Here is a 19,545-nt window from a genome sequence, read left to right on the forward strand (position 1 = left end):
TAATACCCATCTTACCCACTTGTATCAACAACAAACTCTCCAGCTGCCCCCACAACTATTCTTGCTTCAGTATCTCTACTTGACATACATTTCCCTGCCCCGTCCCTCTTCCTTTGTAAGTTCCATTTTCTCCTTTGTGAATATTAATTATGGCAACATTCATCCCAGTAGGATGGAAATAATCCAGATTGAATATCACTAGACTGCGACCTTCCTGAAGATGGGACCCTTCTGGGGTCCCCACTGCCCAGCACAGTGTCTGGCCCTCAGAAGGTTTTTCATAGATGCTTATTGGTTAAATTGAGTTCCAAGAGCTTCTCATCAAACATTTTGCTTGTGTGATTTTTCAAATTTATTAGTGAGTTTGATGAATTTAGGCTTCTGATCACTGTCAGACCTAGAGAGGCAACATATTTCTATATTTGAAGACAATTAAGAAGGAACAGTAAAATGGCTCCTATATCCTTTTTCCTTCAGAAAAGCATCTACATATAGACTCAGGTTATCAAGAGGGAAAGGGAAAACCGCTCCTCTTCTGAGTTGTACTCCAAGGCACTGGCAAATGTCTCATTCTTCTACATCTTCTTCATAATTATCAGTTTCTTTAATCTCCACGGAACTTCCGGGCGAGTGATAATTATAAAGAAGCTTCACTTTTTTGATGTAGATAAAGTTAAACAGTCTTCGGAAGCTTTGTTTAATAACCGAGGAGGTCATTTTATGGGCTATTTTCTTAAAAAGTCCGTAGGTTATTTTTGCCAACTCCTCAACCAGAGGGTCTTCATCCTGAAGCACTCGTTCGATAGCTGTAATGGCAGGAGGGCCCTTAGTTCAAGGCATCTGTCTCAGAGTCTGAGAAGCTCTAACTCTGAACAGCCCCACCTTTCAGAGTCCTCCTCTATCTTTTCCTCCCCCACCCCCAATTTTTATTAATTTGATAGCATCCAGGAAGTTTTATCTAGACATCATGAAAAGAAAAATGGAAATATTCACTAAACATTTATGGAGTGTCTATTATGTGCTGAGCATTTTTCTAGATAGCATAAACATATATTCATGAAGAGGTTCAATATAGCTCATAATAATGAAAAAAGTTGGACTCAGTCTAAATGTTCTTTAATAGGGAACTACTTTAAAATTGGGATATCATGAGCCCAGTTCTTCCTTTGATTCTCCTCCTAACCACCAATCTCCTCCCATCCCTGGCACTGTTATGTATGAATAAGTGAAAAAAGTTATAAAACAGTTAGAGTTGTTTTGAAAATAACCATGTAATAACTTACATTCTTTAAAAATGTCTGGGATTATATATATAACTAGAGGTCCGATGCATGAAATTCGTGCAAGAATAGGCCTTCTTTCCCCCAGCTGCCGGCACTGGCCTCCCTCCAGCTCCAGGGACCTGGGCTTCCCTCGCAGCCCCGGCTTTGTCTGGAAGGACGTCCGGAAGGACATCCGGTCTAATTAGCATATCATGCTTTTATTATTATAGATGACATGCTAATATCATTATTTGCAGGTCCTGGGTTTGTGGGAAATTCTTTCTTTCTTCCTTAAAAAGAAATAGGGGAGCCCAGCCTGCGTGATTCTGTGGTTGAGTGTTGACCTATGAACCAGGAGGTCATGGTTCACTTCCTGGTCAGAGCATATGCCCAGGTTGCAGGTTCGATCTCCAGTAGGGGGCATATAGGAAGCAGCCGATTAATGATTCTCTCTCATATCTCTCTTCTCCCTTCCTCTCTGAAATCAATAAAAATATATTTTAAATTATTAAAAAAAAGAAATAGGGGGAAAGAGAGAGAGAGAGAGAATGGGAAAAGGGATGCCTCTTAACCTAGTTCTTCCTTTGATTCCCCCCTAGCCATCACCCTCCTCCCATCCCTGGCACCTTTAGAGAACTCATGTGACTAGAATCCAAATAGTGAATTTATTTAGACCTGTGTATGAAGATTTCATTATACCTTCAATACTTACCCTCAAGCATGACTTCAATATCATCTCTGAGCAGTAAATGTCTACCCGATACTGCCAAGTACCCTATACACAAAATAAAACCCCAGAACACATTATGAAAATACATTCTCTGATGTTATCTAGCTATTATCATTGCCTTCTTCAAAGCAAAGCATCTCTAGATTATCCTTGGGTCCTCTTTTAGTGCTCTCACATACTTATTAATTTAATAAAACTCTTTATTGAAAAATATGTATGTGTGTAAACATGCACACAAACTAATTGCACAGGTTAAGACTTGTAGCTACCACCTAAATGAAACATGCCTAGCATCCTAGAAGTCTTCCTTATGCTCTTTCCCAATCTGCTCCTCTATCCCTCAGAATACATTCTTTTGGGTCTGCCTTCTCTTGCTCAACATTATCTGGGATTCATCCATGTTCTCTAATGGGGCAATAGTTCATTTATTTTCATTGCTACATGGCAGGAGTGGCCATTGAAGTTTTCTTGAAACATAGCCATGCTCATCGGCTCATAGTGTACGTATCATCTCTGGTTGCTTTCACTCACACCAGTAGACTTGTGACATAGACCAGCCATTTTCAACTTTTTTTTTTTTTTTATCTCATAGCACACATAAACTAGTTACTGAAATTCTGCAGCATACCAAAAAATATATATTTTTTGTCGCTCTGATAAAAAAAAATAATTTTGATTCATTCACACCAGATGGCTATTGTTGTGTTGGCTGTTGTCATTTATTTGCAGTGGTTCTCAACCTGTGGGTCGCGACCCCTTTGGCAGTCAAACGACCCTTTCACAGGGGTCGCCTAAGACCATCCTGCATATCAGATATTTACATTATGATTCATAACAGTAGCAACATTACAGTTATGAAGTAGCAACGGAAATAATTTTATGGTTGGATCACAACATGAGGAACTGTATTTAAAGGGCCAGAAGGTTGAGAACCACTAAGGGAAAAGAGGTTAGTGCCCTCCATTAAATAGTTAGGTATTTCATGTTTTAAAAGTTCTCGCAGCACAGTGGTTGAAAATCACTGACATAGATCATATGGTACTCCAAGCCTGAAATATGTACTAGTGATATTTTATCTTTATGAATTCAGCATTTTTTAATCCATTCTGCTGATGATGGTCAATGTGTGTTTCCAATTTTGGTCTATTTTAAATAATGTTATTATTATGGACATTCTTATATATGGATTTTGGTATGCATTTGTATGCACTGATGTTTGGTATCCAGCTGGGAGTGAATTTACTGACCCATGGATATGCTATGTTCACCTTCAGTTGTTACTGCCAGACAGTGCAAAGCAGTTGTACCAATTTTTACTCCCCACATCAGTATATGAACATTTCCATTGCTCCACACTCTTAACATTTGTTATCATTTGTTAATTTTTTTCCTTTTTAGTTATTCTAATGGGTTTGGTGGTAGTATCACATTGTGATTTTAATTCACTTTTCTGTGATAATTCATAAGTTTTGTATAATTATTGGTAATTCGGATATTTTTTGTGTGACATGTGCATTCAAGTAAGCCTCTTTCCTGTTTTTATATATAGTAGCCTATATTGTTCTTATTTGTAGGCATTTAAAAAAATTCTGGATACTAATTTTTTTCATTGTTACACGCCTTAGAAATATCTTCTCTTACCCTGTGGCTAAACTTTCACATTTATATTGTGTGTTTTTTTAATGAACATGGATCTTTAATTTTAACATAGTCCAATTTAATGTTTTTTCTATTTATGGTTAGTGAATTTTTTGGGTCTGAAAGGAAATTTTTGCCTGCCTCAGGAATATTATATAATGATATTCTCCTGTATTTACTTCTAGAAGCTTTATGGTTTTATCTTTCACACTTTTGGATTGTAGATCCAACTGGAATTATATGTCATACAGTACAAGCCAAGATTTTTTTATGTACCTGTACAATTGACCCAGCACCATTACAAGAAACAAAACTGTCCTTTTCTGCTTCTACTGCTTTGCAGGGTCACTGTATATGTATGGGTCTATTTCTAGGCTTTCCATTCTGTTTCACTGTTCTGTCCATCTTTGCTTGAGTAACAAATTGTCTACAATTCTGTAGCTTTATAATAAATCTTTATATCTGGTGGGAGTAGTAGCCCTCATTTTTTCTTCAGAAGTATCTTGGCCTTTCACTCTTCTGCATACTTTTAGAATAGACTTGGCAAGATCTATGAAATTATCGGTTGGCATTTTTATTTTCAGTTACATAGAACTTGTTGGTTGGTATTTCTCAACAGATGTGCAGTGGGGATTCTTGATGGGACAGTTTTTGAGTAACATTGTCAGAATTATTACTGAATATTAAGCATATCCTTGCCCTTTAAATGAATTCATGGGCACTAAATGCTGTACCCACTTGGAAGCAAACTGGCAAGGGAGCTGGGGGGTTTAGACCATAGAGCCTGCAGAGGCCCAGAGAAAAGCAAGAATTGGTGTAGACCCCACAGTTAAGTAAATACTGCATTTCTTTTTGCAATAGTTTAGCCATTCATTCTTGAGTTGACTGAATTCCATCCTTCAATGATTTCTTCAAGGATTCATGGCAACGCTTTATCCTGAGTTCTTGTGTTTTTTGAAAATGTTTTCCTGTTATCTTCATAGTTGGGTATAATTTTTCAGTCACAGTTTTTTTCCACTTAGGATTTTGTAGGCATCCTCTATTTTAGAGGTTAAAACTGAAATAGAGAAATCAAATGCCAGATTTTTTTTTAAACTTATAAGTGACTTTTTATTGCTTAACTTCTCAAAGAATTCTTTAACTTCCATAACTTTACCCAGAAATGTTTTAATGTTGCATTCTGTATAAAATATTTATTAAAAAATTATTTACCATCTCGGTATATTGAACCAAGTCTATTTTATTCCTTAAATTATATCTTTGATTGCTTTTTTCTGTTCGCATTGTTTATTTCTTTTATTTATTTATTTGTGCCTTTTTGCATCTCTTTTATAAATCTTCCATATCTAATCACTGCTCCTTAATTTTTCAAACTGTTTCTTGCTGGTTTTCATTTCATTTGCTAGTATTTCTCAACCCTGTACTCCTTGTCCCTTACTGGGGTTTCAACAATATATATTTTCTCTTCTGCTGGTTGCAATGCAGTTTTCTTTTGTGATGGTTATATATTTTTTTCTTACACGCGTCTCCTATGCTTTGGAAGCATGTTTTTCATGTGCTCCCACTACCCCATCATATATTGACTGTGTGCTTGTATCTATATTTTAGATCTTTATTTTAAATAAAGTTTTTAAGATTTTTGGAGATTTTTAATCTAGTGGGAAAAAAACCTCTTTGGTCAGATTTGTCCAAGATTGAAAACTTTAGTTATCTTCTCTTAAAAGTGCATATTTTTATTGATTTCAGAGAGGAAGGGAGAGGGAGAGATAGAAACATCAATGATGAGAGAGAATCATTGATCAGCTGCCTCCTGAACACTCCCTACTAGGGATTGAGCTCGCAACTTGGGCGTGTGCCATGTCCTGGAATTGAACCGTGACTTCCTGGTTCATAGGTCGATGATCAATCACTGAGCCACACCAGCCGGGCATGTAGATTTTTATCATGATGTTCATCTGCTCTGTAGAAAGGTTTTATAAAATTTGTTTCTCATCGTTCTTTCTTCTTCCCTCTCCTCCCCACCTAGAAATACCTCTGTAGAAAAATAATGCCATTTCTTTTTCTAAAAATTACTTATTTTTTGATCTTGCAATAGTTATATACAGAGTATAGTTTGTGGAAAGTACCAGGGTAGAATTCAGAGTAGAAGGAATTTTTTCTGGTTTGAAATTTAATTCTTGTGACACCGGATTGTGTGTGTGTGTGTGTGTGTGTGTGTGTGTGTGTGTGATTTGTCCAAGATTGAAAACTTTAGTTATCTTCTCTTAGAATCTTCCTGTAATGCCCCCAACCCTACCTTTTGTTTTTCTACTTTGATAGCTCTTTCTCATCTGTTAGAGTTACGGTTACTGATGCCCAAGTTTTGTTAAAGATTGTGCTTGTATTTTTAGATATTAATCTTATTCCTTGGGTGGTGATTTTTCAGCAGTGAAGGGGATTAATGAGCAGTGGCATGCCATCCTGTTAAATTTTTAAATCACCCTTCTTGAATATACTTTGCATAATAATTTAACCACACAGCTATACTCACTGTGTAGTATAAAATATAACTTTATGCTATTCACACATATTGACCTCTATTCATCATAGACACCACCATGATGGGTCCTGTCCATCATAAGCAAAAAAATTTCTAATTTTTTTCAAGGAAGACTTCTCGCTATACCTTTTAAGACAAATGAGGAAATGAGAATTGGATTTTATTTACCTATTAAAATAAGGGCTGCTCTCCTCAGGTATACTCGGGAACTCCTCAGGAATCCTAAGCTATCAGATAGCAAATCTGTAATGTAGCTCCCGTGAGAAATAAACTGAGAATAAATAGGCGGGAAAACACTCTCAGTTGTTGAAAAAGTACATTTGCTCCCTTTCAGAGAAGCTTCCAGAGAAAAGAACCTAATTCCTTATATCAAATAAGGTCCAGTTTAAAACTTGAGATTTCTATGTATGAACTTTTCTGTTTGCAGGTATCATTCAGTTAATTATATGATTCCAACCTCCCCCCCGCCCCGCCCCCGCCCCTGTGTTTCCAGCCTTTGGTTAGCAGTTAACATGCTTCCAGCTGTCACTGCCGTTCATGCCGGTGTCAGAGAACCAGCTCATTAGGCAGTGACCAGATATTTCCACTTTTTCTTCTGGTGATCTGAAAAGATGTTCCTACCTTTATACCCACCCAAAGATCCATGCAGCTGGGTTGGAGGAACAAGGGCTAGAGAGGATCAGTGTTGAGGAAGAGGAAGGGGGAAATGTGAATTTTCTCTGGCCGCAAGCCCTAGCCGTTATCACCCATTTTTCTTCGCCTTCCTTCTCCAAGATTCACCCTTGTCCCCAACACCTTTCCACCGTTTTGGAGATCCTTTCCTGTTCTTTCTAAAATGCGCGGTAGGAAACACCAAAGGGCCACTTACAATATTGTTGCAGATGTTGAGCACCACCATCTCAAAACTGTAATGCTCCATGAACTGTGGAAATGCTGGCCATTTTAATTCCAAGGCGCAGATCGCCAGTGTGTGTTTACACGCCTGTGAAGCAGAAAGCGGTCGGTGAGCATCTCTTTGTTCAAGGCGCGTCTCTGCAGAGCTAAGGAAAACGAGGTGGCAGGACTTACCATCACGACTCTTGTCTCTATATCCTCTAGAAACAGGATCAGAGGCACCAGGGATTCAAGAACCACGGTGTTCAACATCCAGGTGTACTGGTTCATGTCCCTGAGCAGTTCGCCAAAGTGCCGGATGGCCATGCTCTGAATGCCTGCGTCAGTCTGTGATTTGTGCACAGAAAAGTCGCATTTGAGGGTATTTCTAGGTCTTCTTTCTTTAAACGGTGTGACATAACATTTATATCTATTTATACCTGTATGTGCATGTATACTGCATAAGTATGTATTTTACATGTCTATACACACATACACGTATATGAAATAATTATAAGCTATTTTTAGAAAAGCTTCACTTTGGGTTTGTAGAGTCAGCTAGTGGTTTTCTTTTAAATAAGATTTACTTACCAGAGTTCAGCTTGCCTTTCAAATGTGAACAGTAAGTTTCTTAAATTTAGGAAGACAGTATTGCATAATGTCATAAACATAGACATTTCAATAACCTGTTGAACTTGGAGATAATTTTTCTAAAGATACGTAGAGTAACCATGCTGCATTCAAATGCCAGAGCCCTTTGCAGCGTGGCCAGTGAATAGCAATGGGAGCGCTTGGCATGCTGACAGAACCAGGTTTCCCAGGGCTTGCTTATGCCAAATGGGAAGGTGATTGGATTATAAAGGTTCTAGAAGAGAAAAATTGCAAGTGAGAAGAGGTCAGATTTTGAAAATATAATATTACCTCCCAGTTTTTCAGAAAAGTTTATGATTTCATATTTTTTTAAAAAATCTATTCCTTTCTGTCCTCAGGAATATATCAGAAATATTCCCAACAAAAAACCCAATGGCTAATATGTTCCTTCCCAGGGGTTTACATTAATGGGTATCAAAGTCTACTCTAAACCAAAAGCAATGGCTATTAAATCATGTCACAGGGGCTGGACAATTATGTAAATCAGTGGTTCTCAACCTTCCTAATGCCACGACCCTTTAATACAGTTCCTCATGTTGTGGTGACCCCCAACCATAAAATTATTTTCGTTGCTACTTCATAACTGTAATTTTGCTACTGTTATGAATCGTAATGTAAATATCTGATATGCAGGATGTATTTTCATTGTTACAAATTGAACATAATTAAAGCATAGTGATTAATTACAAAAACAATATGTAATTATATATGTGTTTTCCAGTGGTCTTAGGCGACCCCTGTGAAAGGGTCATTTGACCCCCAAAGGGGTCGCGACCCACAGGTTGAGAACCGCTGATCTAAATGAACCAACTGGGAGGCATTAAGGAAAGCAGGGAGATGATGGAATGGGGGACAGAAGAGAGTTCTGGCCTCTCTCTCAAAGACACCCTGTTCCCGCAGACTGTGGCCTAGTGGGTTTGTGGGGTCCAGTATTCCAAGACCTTCTGACATTTCATTCACAATTCAGATTTTTATGAGCAATCTCCCAGTTTAAAAATATCAACTTATGCTCACCTGGCGTGGCTCAGTGGTTGAACATCAACCTATGAACCAGGAGGTCATGGTTAAATTCCCAGTTGGGGCACATGCCTGGGTTGCGGGCTTGATCCCCAGTGTGGGGTGTGCAGGAGGCAGATGATTCTCTCTCATCACTGATGTTTCTATCTCTCTCTCCCTCTCTGAAATCAATAAAAATACATTTTAATAAATCAAACTTACTCTGTTTGAGGGCTAAACTTAACACACCTGCAAGTTGCAACCATCTATGGGCTACCTGTTTGACTCCTTGGACTACAGGAAGACATGCTAACCACAGAAAGGCTATTCAGCGTGTCCCCCCAAGATGTATACACACTTTAACATCCGATAAAGCTCAATTTTGAAAATGGAATGTATTTTAATAAACACTGCCTTTATAATTATTCAAAGTATGTGTTTACTTTTTTGGGAAACAGCCTGTATATATAGGCAGGTGGAAAGAGCTTTGACATGCCCTGGTACCTGTTGAAATCCCAGTTTTGTCTCCCATAGATTGAATAAGTGTGATCATTTTTTTTTTACTTTTAATATGGAGAAACATGGTAACATAGGCTCATTAATATCCTAATACTTTCCCAATATTCTAACTTCAAGGAATGATAGGGTAAATTGATACTTGGTAGAGAAGGAGAGAGAGATAGAAACATCAACAATGAGAGAGAATCATTGATCAGCTGCCTCCTGCACTCCCTGTACTGGGGATTGAGCCTGCAACCTGGGCATGTGCCCTGACCGGGAATTGAACTGTGACCTCTTGGTTCATAGGTTGACGTTCAACCACTGAGCAACACTGGCTGGGCATAATTTCATTTTGAAAAAACTTTTTACATGCATATTCTACCTATTCACTTTTCTTTGCCTGTTTTCGTATATGTAACCTAGATAATAGTAATAGAGTTGTTTAGAGAATTATATGAGATAATGGATGTAAATCCATTATAATAATACCTGGTCCATAGTAAATGCTCAATAAATTTTAACCACAATTATTATTACTATTACTATCATTATGTCCTTTATAAAAATAACTAGAAGCCCGGTGCATGACATTTGTGCACTCAGGGGTGGGGGTTGGGGTTGTCCTTCAGCTCGGCCTGTGCCCTCTCACAATCAGGAGCCCTTGGGGGATGTCCACCGACGGCTTAGGCCTGCTCCCCTAAACCAGCAGTCTGACATCCCCCAAGGGGTCCTTAGTGCTGCTGCAGAGGCGGGAGAGGCTCCCGCCACTGCTGCTGCACTTGCCAGCCATGAGCCCAGCTCAGAGCTTCTGGCTGAGCTGCGCTCCCCCTGTGGGAGCGTACTGACCACCAGGGAGCAGCTCCTGTGTTGAGCGTCTGCCCTCTGGTGGTCAGTGCATGTCACAGCGACCGGTTGTTCTGCAGTTCAGTTGATTTGCATATTAGCCTTTTATTATATAGGATTTTTTGCCACTAAATTCCTTCTTTCTATAGTTTAACACATTAAGCGCCAAGCCTGTTTTGTCTTCCAGACAGAAAGTTTAGTGTCAATCACCGGTGACTGACAGGGCGCTTAACGTGTTAATATGTGTTCTTCTGTGAAATCTGAGTAATTAAGAATATAAATTTTGGTAAGATAATTTACTATGAAATAATTCTCTGGTTCACAACTCATTCCAACAACCTTTAAAAATAGATTCCATTCAATAATAAAGATAAATTAAAAAATAGATTTCCTCATGGCATACCAAATGTTCTTGCTTATTAAAATAAATTACTGTCATCCAACTTGTCTGGAACACATTTAACATACAAAATGAGGATTTTCAAAATATACAACATTTTGATGAGGTATTTTTAACTAAAAGTTTTATATGATGATAAGAAACCCATTTGGGGCATTATATATCATTTCAAGACACCTGCTACACCCTCTCTTTTATAGTTGGGACACTGGAACACTAAGAGACTAAATCACCTGCTCCAGATTTCATAGCTAGTAAGAGACAGAGCAGGATTGGAACCCAGGAAATCCAGATCCAGGGTTAACCAATATATAACCACTTAGCTACAATTTCTTTTCCATCCAAGGACAAAGGCTATTCTTTAATTCTCCTTTCTTATGGGTAGACTTTTCCAGGTTTTCATTAAAAAAAAAAGACAGTACTTACCTGACTAATATTGTTATCTCAAAAAGAAATGGTGGCTCTGTCTTCTGTTGTCTTATTCTGGGATATAATAACATTGCCTCAGCTAGTACTTCAGCTGAACTATAAAACCTAATGATCTCACACATCTCACTGTGTAACTCACATGATCCATCAGAGGGAAGTAGCTGGTAGCAATTCTGGTACACAGAGATGAGTAGGTCACCTTGTCCAGTTTGTTTAAAAGTCTTCGAAGGGTAAACAAGGCCCGAATTACAACAGTCTTGTCTTTGGAATAGAAGGCATCCAGGATGGATAACACTAAGCTGCAGCCACTTTCTATCTACATATGAAAGGAGGAAAATGGTGGGGTTTGGGAAGCAGGAGACTTGAGTTAGCATTTGGTATGCACACTTCTGCATTTGGGCAGCATGCAGTGGGGTGCTGGAGCTGGCTCACAAGAGCCAATGGCCAAAAATTTTGTGAGCTGATCATTAGAAATCACTACTAAAAGTTAAATGTCATAAATTTAGAAACAAAAACAATGGCAATAAATACTCAAAACATCACTTCCTATTTATTTTACTATATTTTACTCTTATATGCCCTTGAGGTTATTTACCTGTATTATATCTGTATGAAGTGCTATGGTGCACCTCTTCCCAACTCTATGTTTAATGATGTCCCTTTGATAGCTTGAAGTCAGTCATGCTGGGAGTATTTAAACCAGGGAAATTGGTCTCATTTCCATTGAGCTGATGGTTAAACATTTACCAACTTACTACTGGCAGCATGCCCTCTAAACTAGGTGACAGTGACCTGAGAGCCACTGTTTGGACATGAGAGCCACTGAGGTCCTGTGCCAGGTCATGGAAGTCAGCTGAAGATCAGAGACAATCAGAATGTAAGGCAAGGTAAAACATGAACAGGAGACACCAAAGGAGAAAAAGAAAGGTTTTGGAAAGAAAAGTAAAAGAAATAAATACTATTTGCCAAAATAATAGCCAAAGGCCGCTGTGTCTGGCAGGAAAATTGAGTCTTTACCAATAGATAGTGCAGTGATGGCGAACCTTTTGAGCTCGGCGTGTCAGCATTTTGGAAAACCCTAACTTAACTCTGGTGCCGTGTCACATATAGACATTTTTTGATATTTGCAACCATTGTTGCAAATATAGCAAAGACTTATATTTTTGATATTTATTTTATGTATTTAAATGCCATTTAACAAAGAAAAATCAACCAAAAAAATGAGTTCGCGTGTCACCTCAGACACGCGTGTCATAGGTTCGCCATCACTGAGATAGCGTATGAAATCTCAATCTCCTAAATAACCTTGACACCGAATTTCCCTTCAGGTGTTCATAACTCTGGGAAGAGTGCTAGACAAGGCAATAACTAACTTTCTGTTCATTAAAAGAATGTACATCGACTTGTATGATTTATTTAAAGCAAATAGACCTTGGCTCATTTCCCTCCAAATGCAAAATGGTTGCCCTCTGACTGGCTTAAGTTTTCAGAGATTATGTTTAATAGACAAACAAGGATTTGTCATTAAATATATTATTAAACCAACAGTGGTTTATAGAACAGCTACGCTCTCAGCACTGCGCAAAGGACACTGACGTTTACAAGGGAATTACAAAACATAGGGGTACACTTAGGTTCAAACTTCCCGGAAGGTCAGATATAGTGACATGACTCAGCAGGAATAATATAGGGCAATGTCAGAATCGCCTGGAGAACTTTTGGAAACTCAGATGCGTGGGCCCCAACCCCAGTATTTCTGATTCCATAGGCCTGACCCCGGGCCTGGCACGTTGCATTTCATTTTTTAAAATTATTATTTAAGATATTACATATGTCTCCTTTTCCCCCCCATCGACTCCTTCCCAGCCACTCCAACCCCCCACGTTGCATTTCTTTTAAGTTTCTAGGACATGCTGATGCTGCTGGTTCAGAATTATATAAGCACAGATGTAAAATCTATAATAATAAAAGGGTAATATGCTAATTAGACCGGACGTCATTCCGGATGTCCTTCCTGACGAAGCCAGGGCCGGAGGGAAGTCAGCTGGGTCCCGGGTCCCGGAGGGAAGCCGGTGCCGGCAACTGGGGGGAAGGAAAGCACGAATTTTCGTGCATCGGACCTCTAGTATTGTATAAATAAGTGCACATAGCTGATGTGGCTCTGAGAGAGATGAGGCTGCTAAAGACCAGAACAGTCAGTGGAATTTGACTAGAACTGACCATTGAAAAAGAAAAATGTGACTATGTATGGGTGAAGGAGAAAAGTGTTATTATCAGTGGAAGGAAAAGCTTGAGGGAGTGCTGGGAGATGGTGATTAACATGCATGCACATGTATATGTTGGAAGGGAAATTATTGTGTGTGGTTTAGTTTAGACTGTAACAAGGGTGTTCATGTAGAGCGATGCTGATAAATTCTGAGTGCTATGAATTATCTTCTGGGAAAAATATGAATTAGGTGATAAAGCCACTCAATTGACTTAACACATTCCTTCCAGTCAACCCAGATCCCTTAGTGATAAAACATCAGTAAGGATATTGAGCAATATCAAGTCTCAGACCGTGACCTGGATGGTGCTGGCAGACACAAATCACACACACGCATACCTGGTTGATCACTGGCGCCATGGTGGCGATTTTCTGCAGGCTCAGTTTGCTAACTGCAGGATTGGAGTCTTTGACCCAGTTCCTGAAGAGAACCAGAAATTCTTCTGGGAATGGGTCCCTGAAGAATTTGTTGAGAAGCTGAAAGAAAACACCTAATACGTTCCTAAGAAGAGGAAAGGCCAACGCGCAATTTCTGTTTCAGGCATAAAAATCAAGACATTGTCAGTAAAACTGGAACACAAATCACACTCAAACTCCGAATACTTATACCTATTCCCACATATATTCCCATGGTGACATCCCCCCGCAGCAACTGGAAAAGGCATACTTTCCTTTTATAATTAGTAACTAATCGGTGGAGTGATAATTTGGTATCATGTGAAAACTGTGTTCTCCAGTAACCTTTCACTTAATGGTTTTAAAATTGTTAATGATTTTTTCTTCATTCATTCATTTATTACATTGAGACTTGCAAATAGTGATTTTTTTTATGTTTAGCATTTTTTCTATATTTACTGCCCCCCTTTCTCCCCCCACCCCTAGCTTTCCAGTTTTGAGTATTACCAAGGACTTATGCATTAAAATGTTTTCAATATATTACAGTTATTTGCAGTTATTATTTCTTTTGATACTCAAATTTGGGCAGTAGGGCCCCTAACACATTGACTCTTATGTTTTTTTTTTGACAAAATCCATCTGCCTTTGAGCACTTCTTTGCTTGTGGAAAAATTAGATGTCCCAGGTTCATCTTATTTTCCTTGCCCCCTGAAATTATCCATTTTTTTAAGGAGACAGGGTTCTATGCAGTGAGTAATGGTATTGAGACACCATTAGAAGCGGGTACTAGAGTGCACTAATTGTTATTGGCATATTATGTCTTCTGGGTCTTTCTTTACTTGAACTAGGAAATACATTTTTTTTAGTTGTAATTTCATTTTGACAATGCTGATATATTAAATTAAAATATAACACAGTTTCTGTTAACTTTTTACAGTTTTATGTTTGCCTCGTCTTTCTTTTACTTGGAAAACCTTGGTGCTTCATAATACTAATATGTGTACTTATTTGCCTTTTGCTTTATAATGCATACCATAGCTTTAAAATTATGATATTAACATACAATATTAATTTACCTCCTGAGTAAATTTAAAAAATATTTTTGTCCTTAAAATATATCTCAATAAGGATGTATAGTTAAAGCACTATGTTCTTAAGTTATTTGATTTCCTTCACAAATTTGTGTGTGAGAGGGGGGGGGGAGAGAGAGAGAGAGAGAGAGAGAGAGAGAGAGAGAGAGAGAGAGAAAGAGAGAGAGAGAGAGAATCATACAGTTTATTGAGAAAACACTAAGTTCATAATAGGTAAGCAGACAAAGAAGAAATGAGATTATTCATAAAATGGATCTTTAAAGACCAAGGTGGAAACACATCATTCAAGAAAAAAAAAGTAATGATTTAAACAGAGGTAATAATACTATCCTCATTTTTCATGGATTGGGATCATGTAAATTAATATTGTATGTTGATATCATAATTTTAAAGCTATGGTATATTAGGATCATGTAAAATACTATTAGAATTACTGTAAGAGCACAGGAAAGTAGCTGAATTCAAGAAAATAGTTTAATTGTCCTGAACATTCAGCAACAATGAGCTTGAGAATCGAAATTAAAAAGCCACATTCACACTAGCAATTTAAAATAATATAAGCTAACTTAATCCCAAAATTAATGTGTAGAGTTTATATGAAAATGACAAAATGTTGAAGAAAAAAGAAAATATTATAAAAATATCAACTTTTCATAAGAAGCTCATAGCATTAATGTAATTACAGTATTTTCAGCAACAGTTTATTTTTCCTCAAACCTAGCAAAGTTATTTTAAAAATTTAACTAGAAGAACAAATATATAGGAAGGAAAAAAGTTTTGAAAAGAAGAGTTGAGGAGAATCTGGTTTGCTAGATATTAACATTTATGCAAATGGCCATAATTCAACAGCGTGATGCTTCCACAAGTATGAAAATAAATGGAACCCAGGAGAGTCACTTGAGACAGACACTAGAATGTGTGCTTGTGTGTGCGTGTGTATGAAATAATAAAGTTAAGGTAGTATCACCAGTGAGTAGTGAATTTAATGCATATTAATTAAATAATGCTTGCTTAGATAGTTCATTATTTAGGAAACCTAAAGTTAGATCCAAAAGGATTTCCTCAACTTGTTTGACTCTAGGATGGCATTACAACTTATGGTGTAATATTCATATACAAAGTTATAGAGTTCTACCTCTCCATTTCACCCAGTTGTTTGGCCCATTCTCACCCCCGCCCTAGAAAGCCTAAAGTATTATTTAGATCCCAGATGTTACCTACTAACTTTAGTAAACTAAATTATCCCTCAATATACTTTAACAGGCATGCAAAGATATATGAATAGTATTCCAAAAATAATTAATGTTTGTGCAAATCTCCAGGAAATGACAACAGCCAACTCCTGGAGCAGGCTGAGGGTTCAACTCTCCCATATTCCAGATCTGTCTCCACCTTACCCCCTCAACCTCAGATATCTGTCATTGTCTTAACTTGTGTAAAATAAATATTCAGAGAAGGAGATAAAAGGTCAGCGTGTTGGGTACGTTTGGGTAAGAAAAGGAAGTAAGAACTCGGTTGTTCACAGTCTCCTAATAAAACTCACTTCAGTAAGGAAAATTACTGTGATCACACCCTCCTCTGTTCTTCTAGGACCTTCCACTGAGAGCTTGTAGAGATAATGTAGGGTCTCTGGAAATTGCGGAAAGTTATGTTCAGCGAGAGTTCTGTAAAGAGGAGGCACTGTATTAGTAAAGAAGATAAGAACACTTTCTGCATCAATAAATGCTAATGATGGTAAAGAGAGAATTAGTATCTTTATATTTTGTGCCACCCAGATAACAAGATATTCTCTGAAACACCCTAATCCATGGTAAACAGCAGCCCCAGTATGAATTCTACACAGACCAGGGGGAAGGATATATACCTGGGTCACTGACAACATCTCTTAACATCACTGCTCTTTCCCGTCTCTCATCCTGTGCCTCAGAACAGAATGCCCTAAATTACGGCAACCTCCCATCAGTGCCAGACCAAAGGGAGAGAAAATAAATACCTTGGCAATTCCAGATGGCCATGCAGGTCACCTTTTGGTTATAGACTAAGTCCTTCCTTTAAATGATGCAAGAAAGGAGAGAGTTGGTGCTATCCTGGGTTACTCTGGAGAAGAGGTGGTGAGCCCTAACTCACTAAGCCGTTCTCCATGACACACTTGGGCACTGGCTAGGCTCACAGCTGCCCTGACATCCTGGTGGGGATTAGACAGGTCATGGCAGGATTGGGAAGGATGAGGTGGCACAGATTCCATTTGAAGGCTCCAGGTGGGGGCTCTAATCCAGTGCTTCTGGACATTAATGTGCACACAGATCATCCGGGGAATCTTGCTAAAATGCAGAATCTGATTCAGTAGGCCTGCTGTGGGAGTCTGTATTTGTAAGTCACAGGTGTTGCTGTGGCTGCTGGTCTGTGGGCCACACTTTGAAGATCCCAAATTACTCAGGACAGAGTGACTCTTAATAACTGGGGGCCATTTGCAGGGTGTAGATGAACTACACTTTTATAAAACTAGATGTGTTCCTGAAACCCATGTGCAAATAAGAGCACCAGGAACCCAGAGACCATTTGGAACGTACTTTCTGGGCCAGTCACAACTTCACGTGGTCTATTATGTTATCAAGACTATGTATCCTGATTCTTGATCAGCAAATCTGACCCCTATAATCAGAATCTTTCTATTTACTAATAGACTAACTAGAAAAAAAGAGGAATCTTTCTAGGACAAGAAAAACAGAAGTCCTCTTTCATTATGCTTTCCCAAATTTATTTGTCTCATTGAGCACGGGTTTGATCAAACCCCTTTCAAGAGGGAGCACAGCAGTTACTGACTGATGCCTACAGAGCAGGAAACACCGAATAATTGAAAGAAAAATCAGATTCAGCTCTAGTTGTCCATATCAGAAGGAGAAACCTGTCCTGCAGAGAGAGGGAAGTTAGGAATCTGTATCACCAGGTACAAGGGCAGGAAAGGGAAAACAATTCCAAAGTATAAACCCCTCCAGATAGTGAAGAAGTAGGAATCACATGGCAATTCAGCTCATTAGGAGAGATTTGGAAGTTGGAGTGGGTATTGATTATGTTCCCACGTGGCTTCACTGAAGAAGGACGGAGAAGGTGGGACAGAGACCCAGAGCCCTGCACCAATAGAGCCTGTTCTTACTTGGCAACGAGGTAGGTCCCGTGGAGGTGAAATAGAACCTGGGAGGCCTGTTTCCAGAAATTCTTTCTCTTCAGAGAAAGGTCCACCTGCTGCAGTCCGGAGCAATTCAGTAGCACTCTCAGGGCGTCCCGGGCATAGCTAGGGCCCCAGAGGAGAGCAAAATCATCACCTGACCGTGGCCTTTCCATAACCAAGTACATGGGACCTGCCTTTTCATTGCATCCTGGGCAGGATCCTGGTTTGGGGAAAGGGAGTATTTGAAAGGAAGGAGACTGCTAAATGCTATTACTCTCTCCTGATTAACTGTACATGGGGTATGGGTTTCTGCTGAAGTTGTAGCATGTACAACCTGGGATTGACCCTGGAGTAGCTTATTTGTTTATTCACTTTTTAACAGCTTATTAGCAAAAGATGTTCAATGATGTGATACCTTGCTCAAGGTGTCTGTTGATTTTATTCCTTGGATGCTTTACATAAGTAGCACCTATTCTCATGTACCTGATATGTATGCTTGAAAGACAGAGTAAATTAAATATATGAATGGGACTGACTGACCGTGATTTTAGAGTTCCACCTGGACTATAGTCCATACCAGATAAGGGCAAATAGCAGACAGTTGGGTCCGTCCAGATTTTCCCAGAGAGCAGCAGAGCTAACTGTACTCTCTTGGGTAAAAGGGAAGAGCTGAACCTCACCCACTATGGACATGAGTGGCAGCCATCACAAGCCCACACACCACAGAGGACACTTATGCACATTATCTAACACGTATGATGGCCCTGAGAGAGCCCTATCAGAGAGTACAGGGCAGAGTGGGAACAGACTGCTCCCTGTGCTCTCTGCGTGGTGGCCTCCCATCATGGCAGGAATAAGCCAAGTTCTGTGGAAGTGGTTCTTTATACACTGCACCCACACTCAGCAAAGGTCCTGGCTAACTTCTAGGTACTCAGGGGAGTTACTTTGCTGAAGGCATTTTACCCTTTAGAGGAGAGAAAACATAATAAATGAGTACACTGCCCACAGGATTATAAAGACTCCACTTGAACCCGAGGGGGTAGAAACACTGAGAGCAGGAAGCAAGCTCTCATTCAATCTGAAGTAACCACTGCCAGCTCACATTAAGTTGTCCTCTGAACCCATTTGCGTGTTGCTGCTGTAGCAGAGTTGAAACATGAGGGCCATCAAGAGCTGAGGGAAGAATTGGGCCACCGCTTTCTTGTAAGAGCTAACGGGCAACAATGTGCACAAGGCCTGGGACGCCTGCAAGGGAAGGAGACAGAGTCAAGGATGTCACCATCTCCCTCTGAACCCAGTCAGCCTTAGTGAGGACAGGGGGAGGGACTTGGCAAACCCCATCCCCACCTCCTTGAAGCAAGCCTGAAGCATGCATGTGTTCCTTCATCCAATAGCAGCTGCTGAATCCATTTTGTGCCAACCATTCCATGGCAGTGAGCTCCCAAAGCACTATGGGCAATCCCTACCTTGCCACAAGATCAGCAGGAAGCAAGCTGGTCCCCAAGGAGGGCATACATCCCAAGGGTTCCTTCCTCTGTGGCCATGAAGACTAGTCCTACCAATAACCTGTCCGCCCTGTGCTTAAACAATCCAGGGTAATGAGATAGTAAGGGAGGTGGGCCAGGTCACTAACACATTTTTGGCCCACTGACCGACCACATCAGAGAAACACATCTCACAACCTCACGTTTGTAGAGCACTCTCCATTATTCTCTACTAGAGGCCCAGTGCACGAAATTCGTGCACTTGGTGGGTAGGGGG

At 39.4% G+C, this 19,545-nt stretch overlaps 1 protein-coding gene across 1 annotated transcript in view; it reads right to left on the minus strand.

The window, feature by feature from the left end:
• Nucleotides 1–567: 567 nt before the first annotated feature.
• The window catches only part of MROH9 (maestro heat like repeat family member 9), a 40,330-nt gene continuing 21,352 nt past the window's right edge, over nt 568–19,545 (minus strand). The window contains exons 10-19 of the mRNA XM_006097863.3: nt 18,887–19,029; nt 17,770–17,907; nt 16,159–16,279; nt 13,468–13,605; nt 11,002–11,178; nt 7,238–7,390; nt 7,038–7,151; nt 6,338–6,440; nt 1,975–2,037; nt 568–806 (exon numbers count right to left, since the gene is read on the minus strand). Of these exons, the coding sequence (XP_006097925.1) occupies nt 568–806; nt 1,975–2,037; nt 6,338–6,440; nt 7,038–7,151; nt 7,238–7,390; nt 11,002–11,178; nt 13,468–13,605; nt 16,159–16,279; nt 17,770–17,907; nt 18,887–19,029 (1,389 nt within the window). The remainder of the gene's footprint in view (nt 807–1,974; nt 2,038–6,337; nt 6,441–7,037; nt 7,152–7,237; nt 7,391–11,001; nt 11,179–13,467; nt 13,606–16,158; nt 16,280–17,769; nt 17,908–18,886; nt 19,030–19,545) is intronic.

Source organism: Myotis lucifugus, unplaced genomic scaffold, assembly GCF_000147115.1.
Source record: "Myotis lucifugus unplaced genomic scaffold, Myoluc2.0 scaffold_211, whole genome shotgun sequence".
Taxonomy (NCBI): Eukaryota; Metazoa; Chordata; class Mammalia; order Chiroptera; family Vespertilionidae; genus Myotis; species Myotis lucifugus.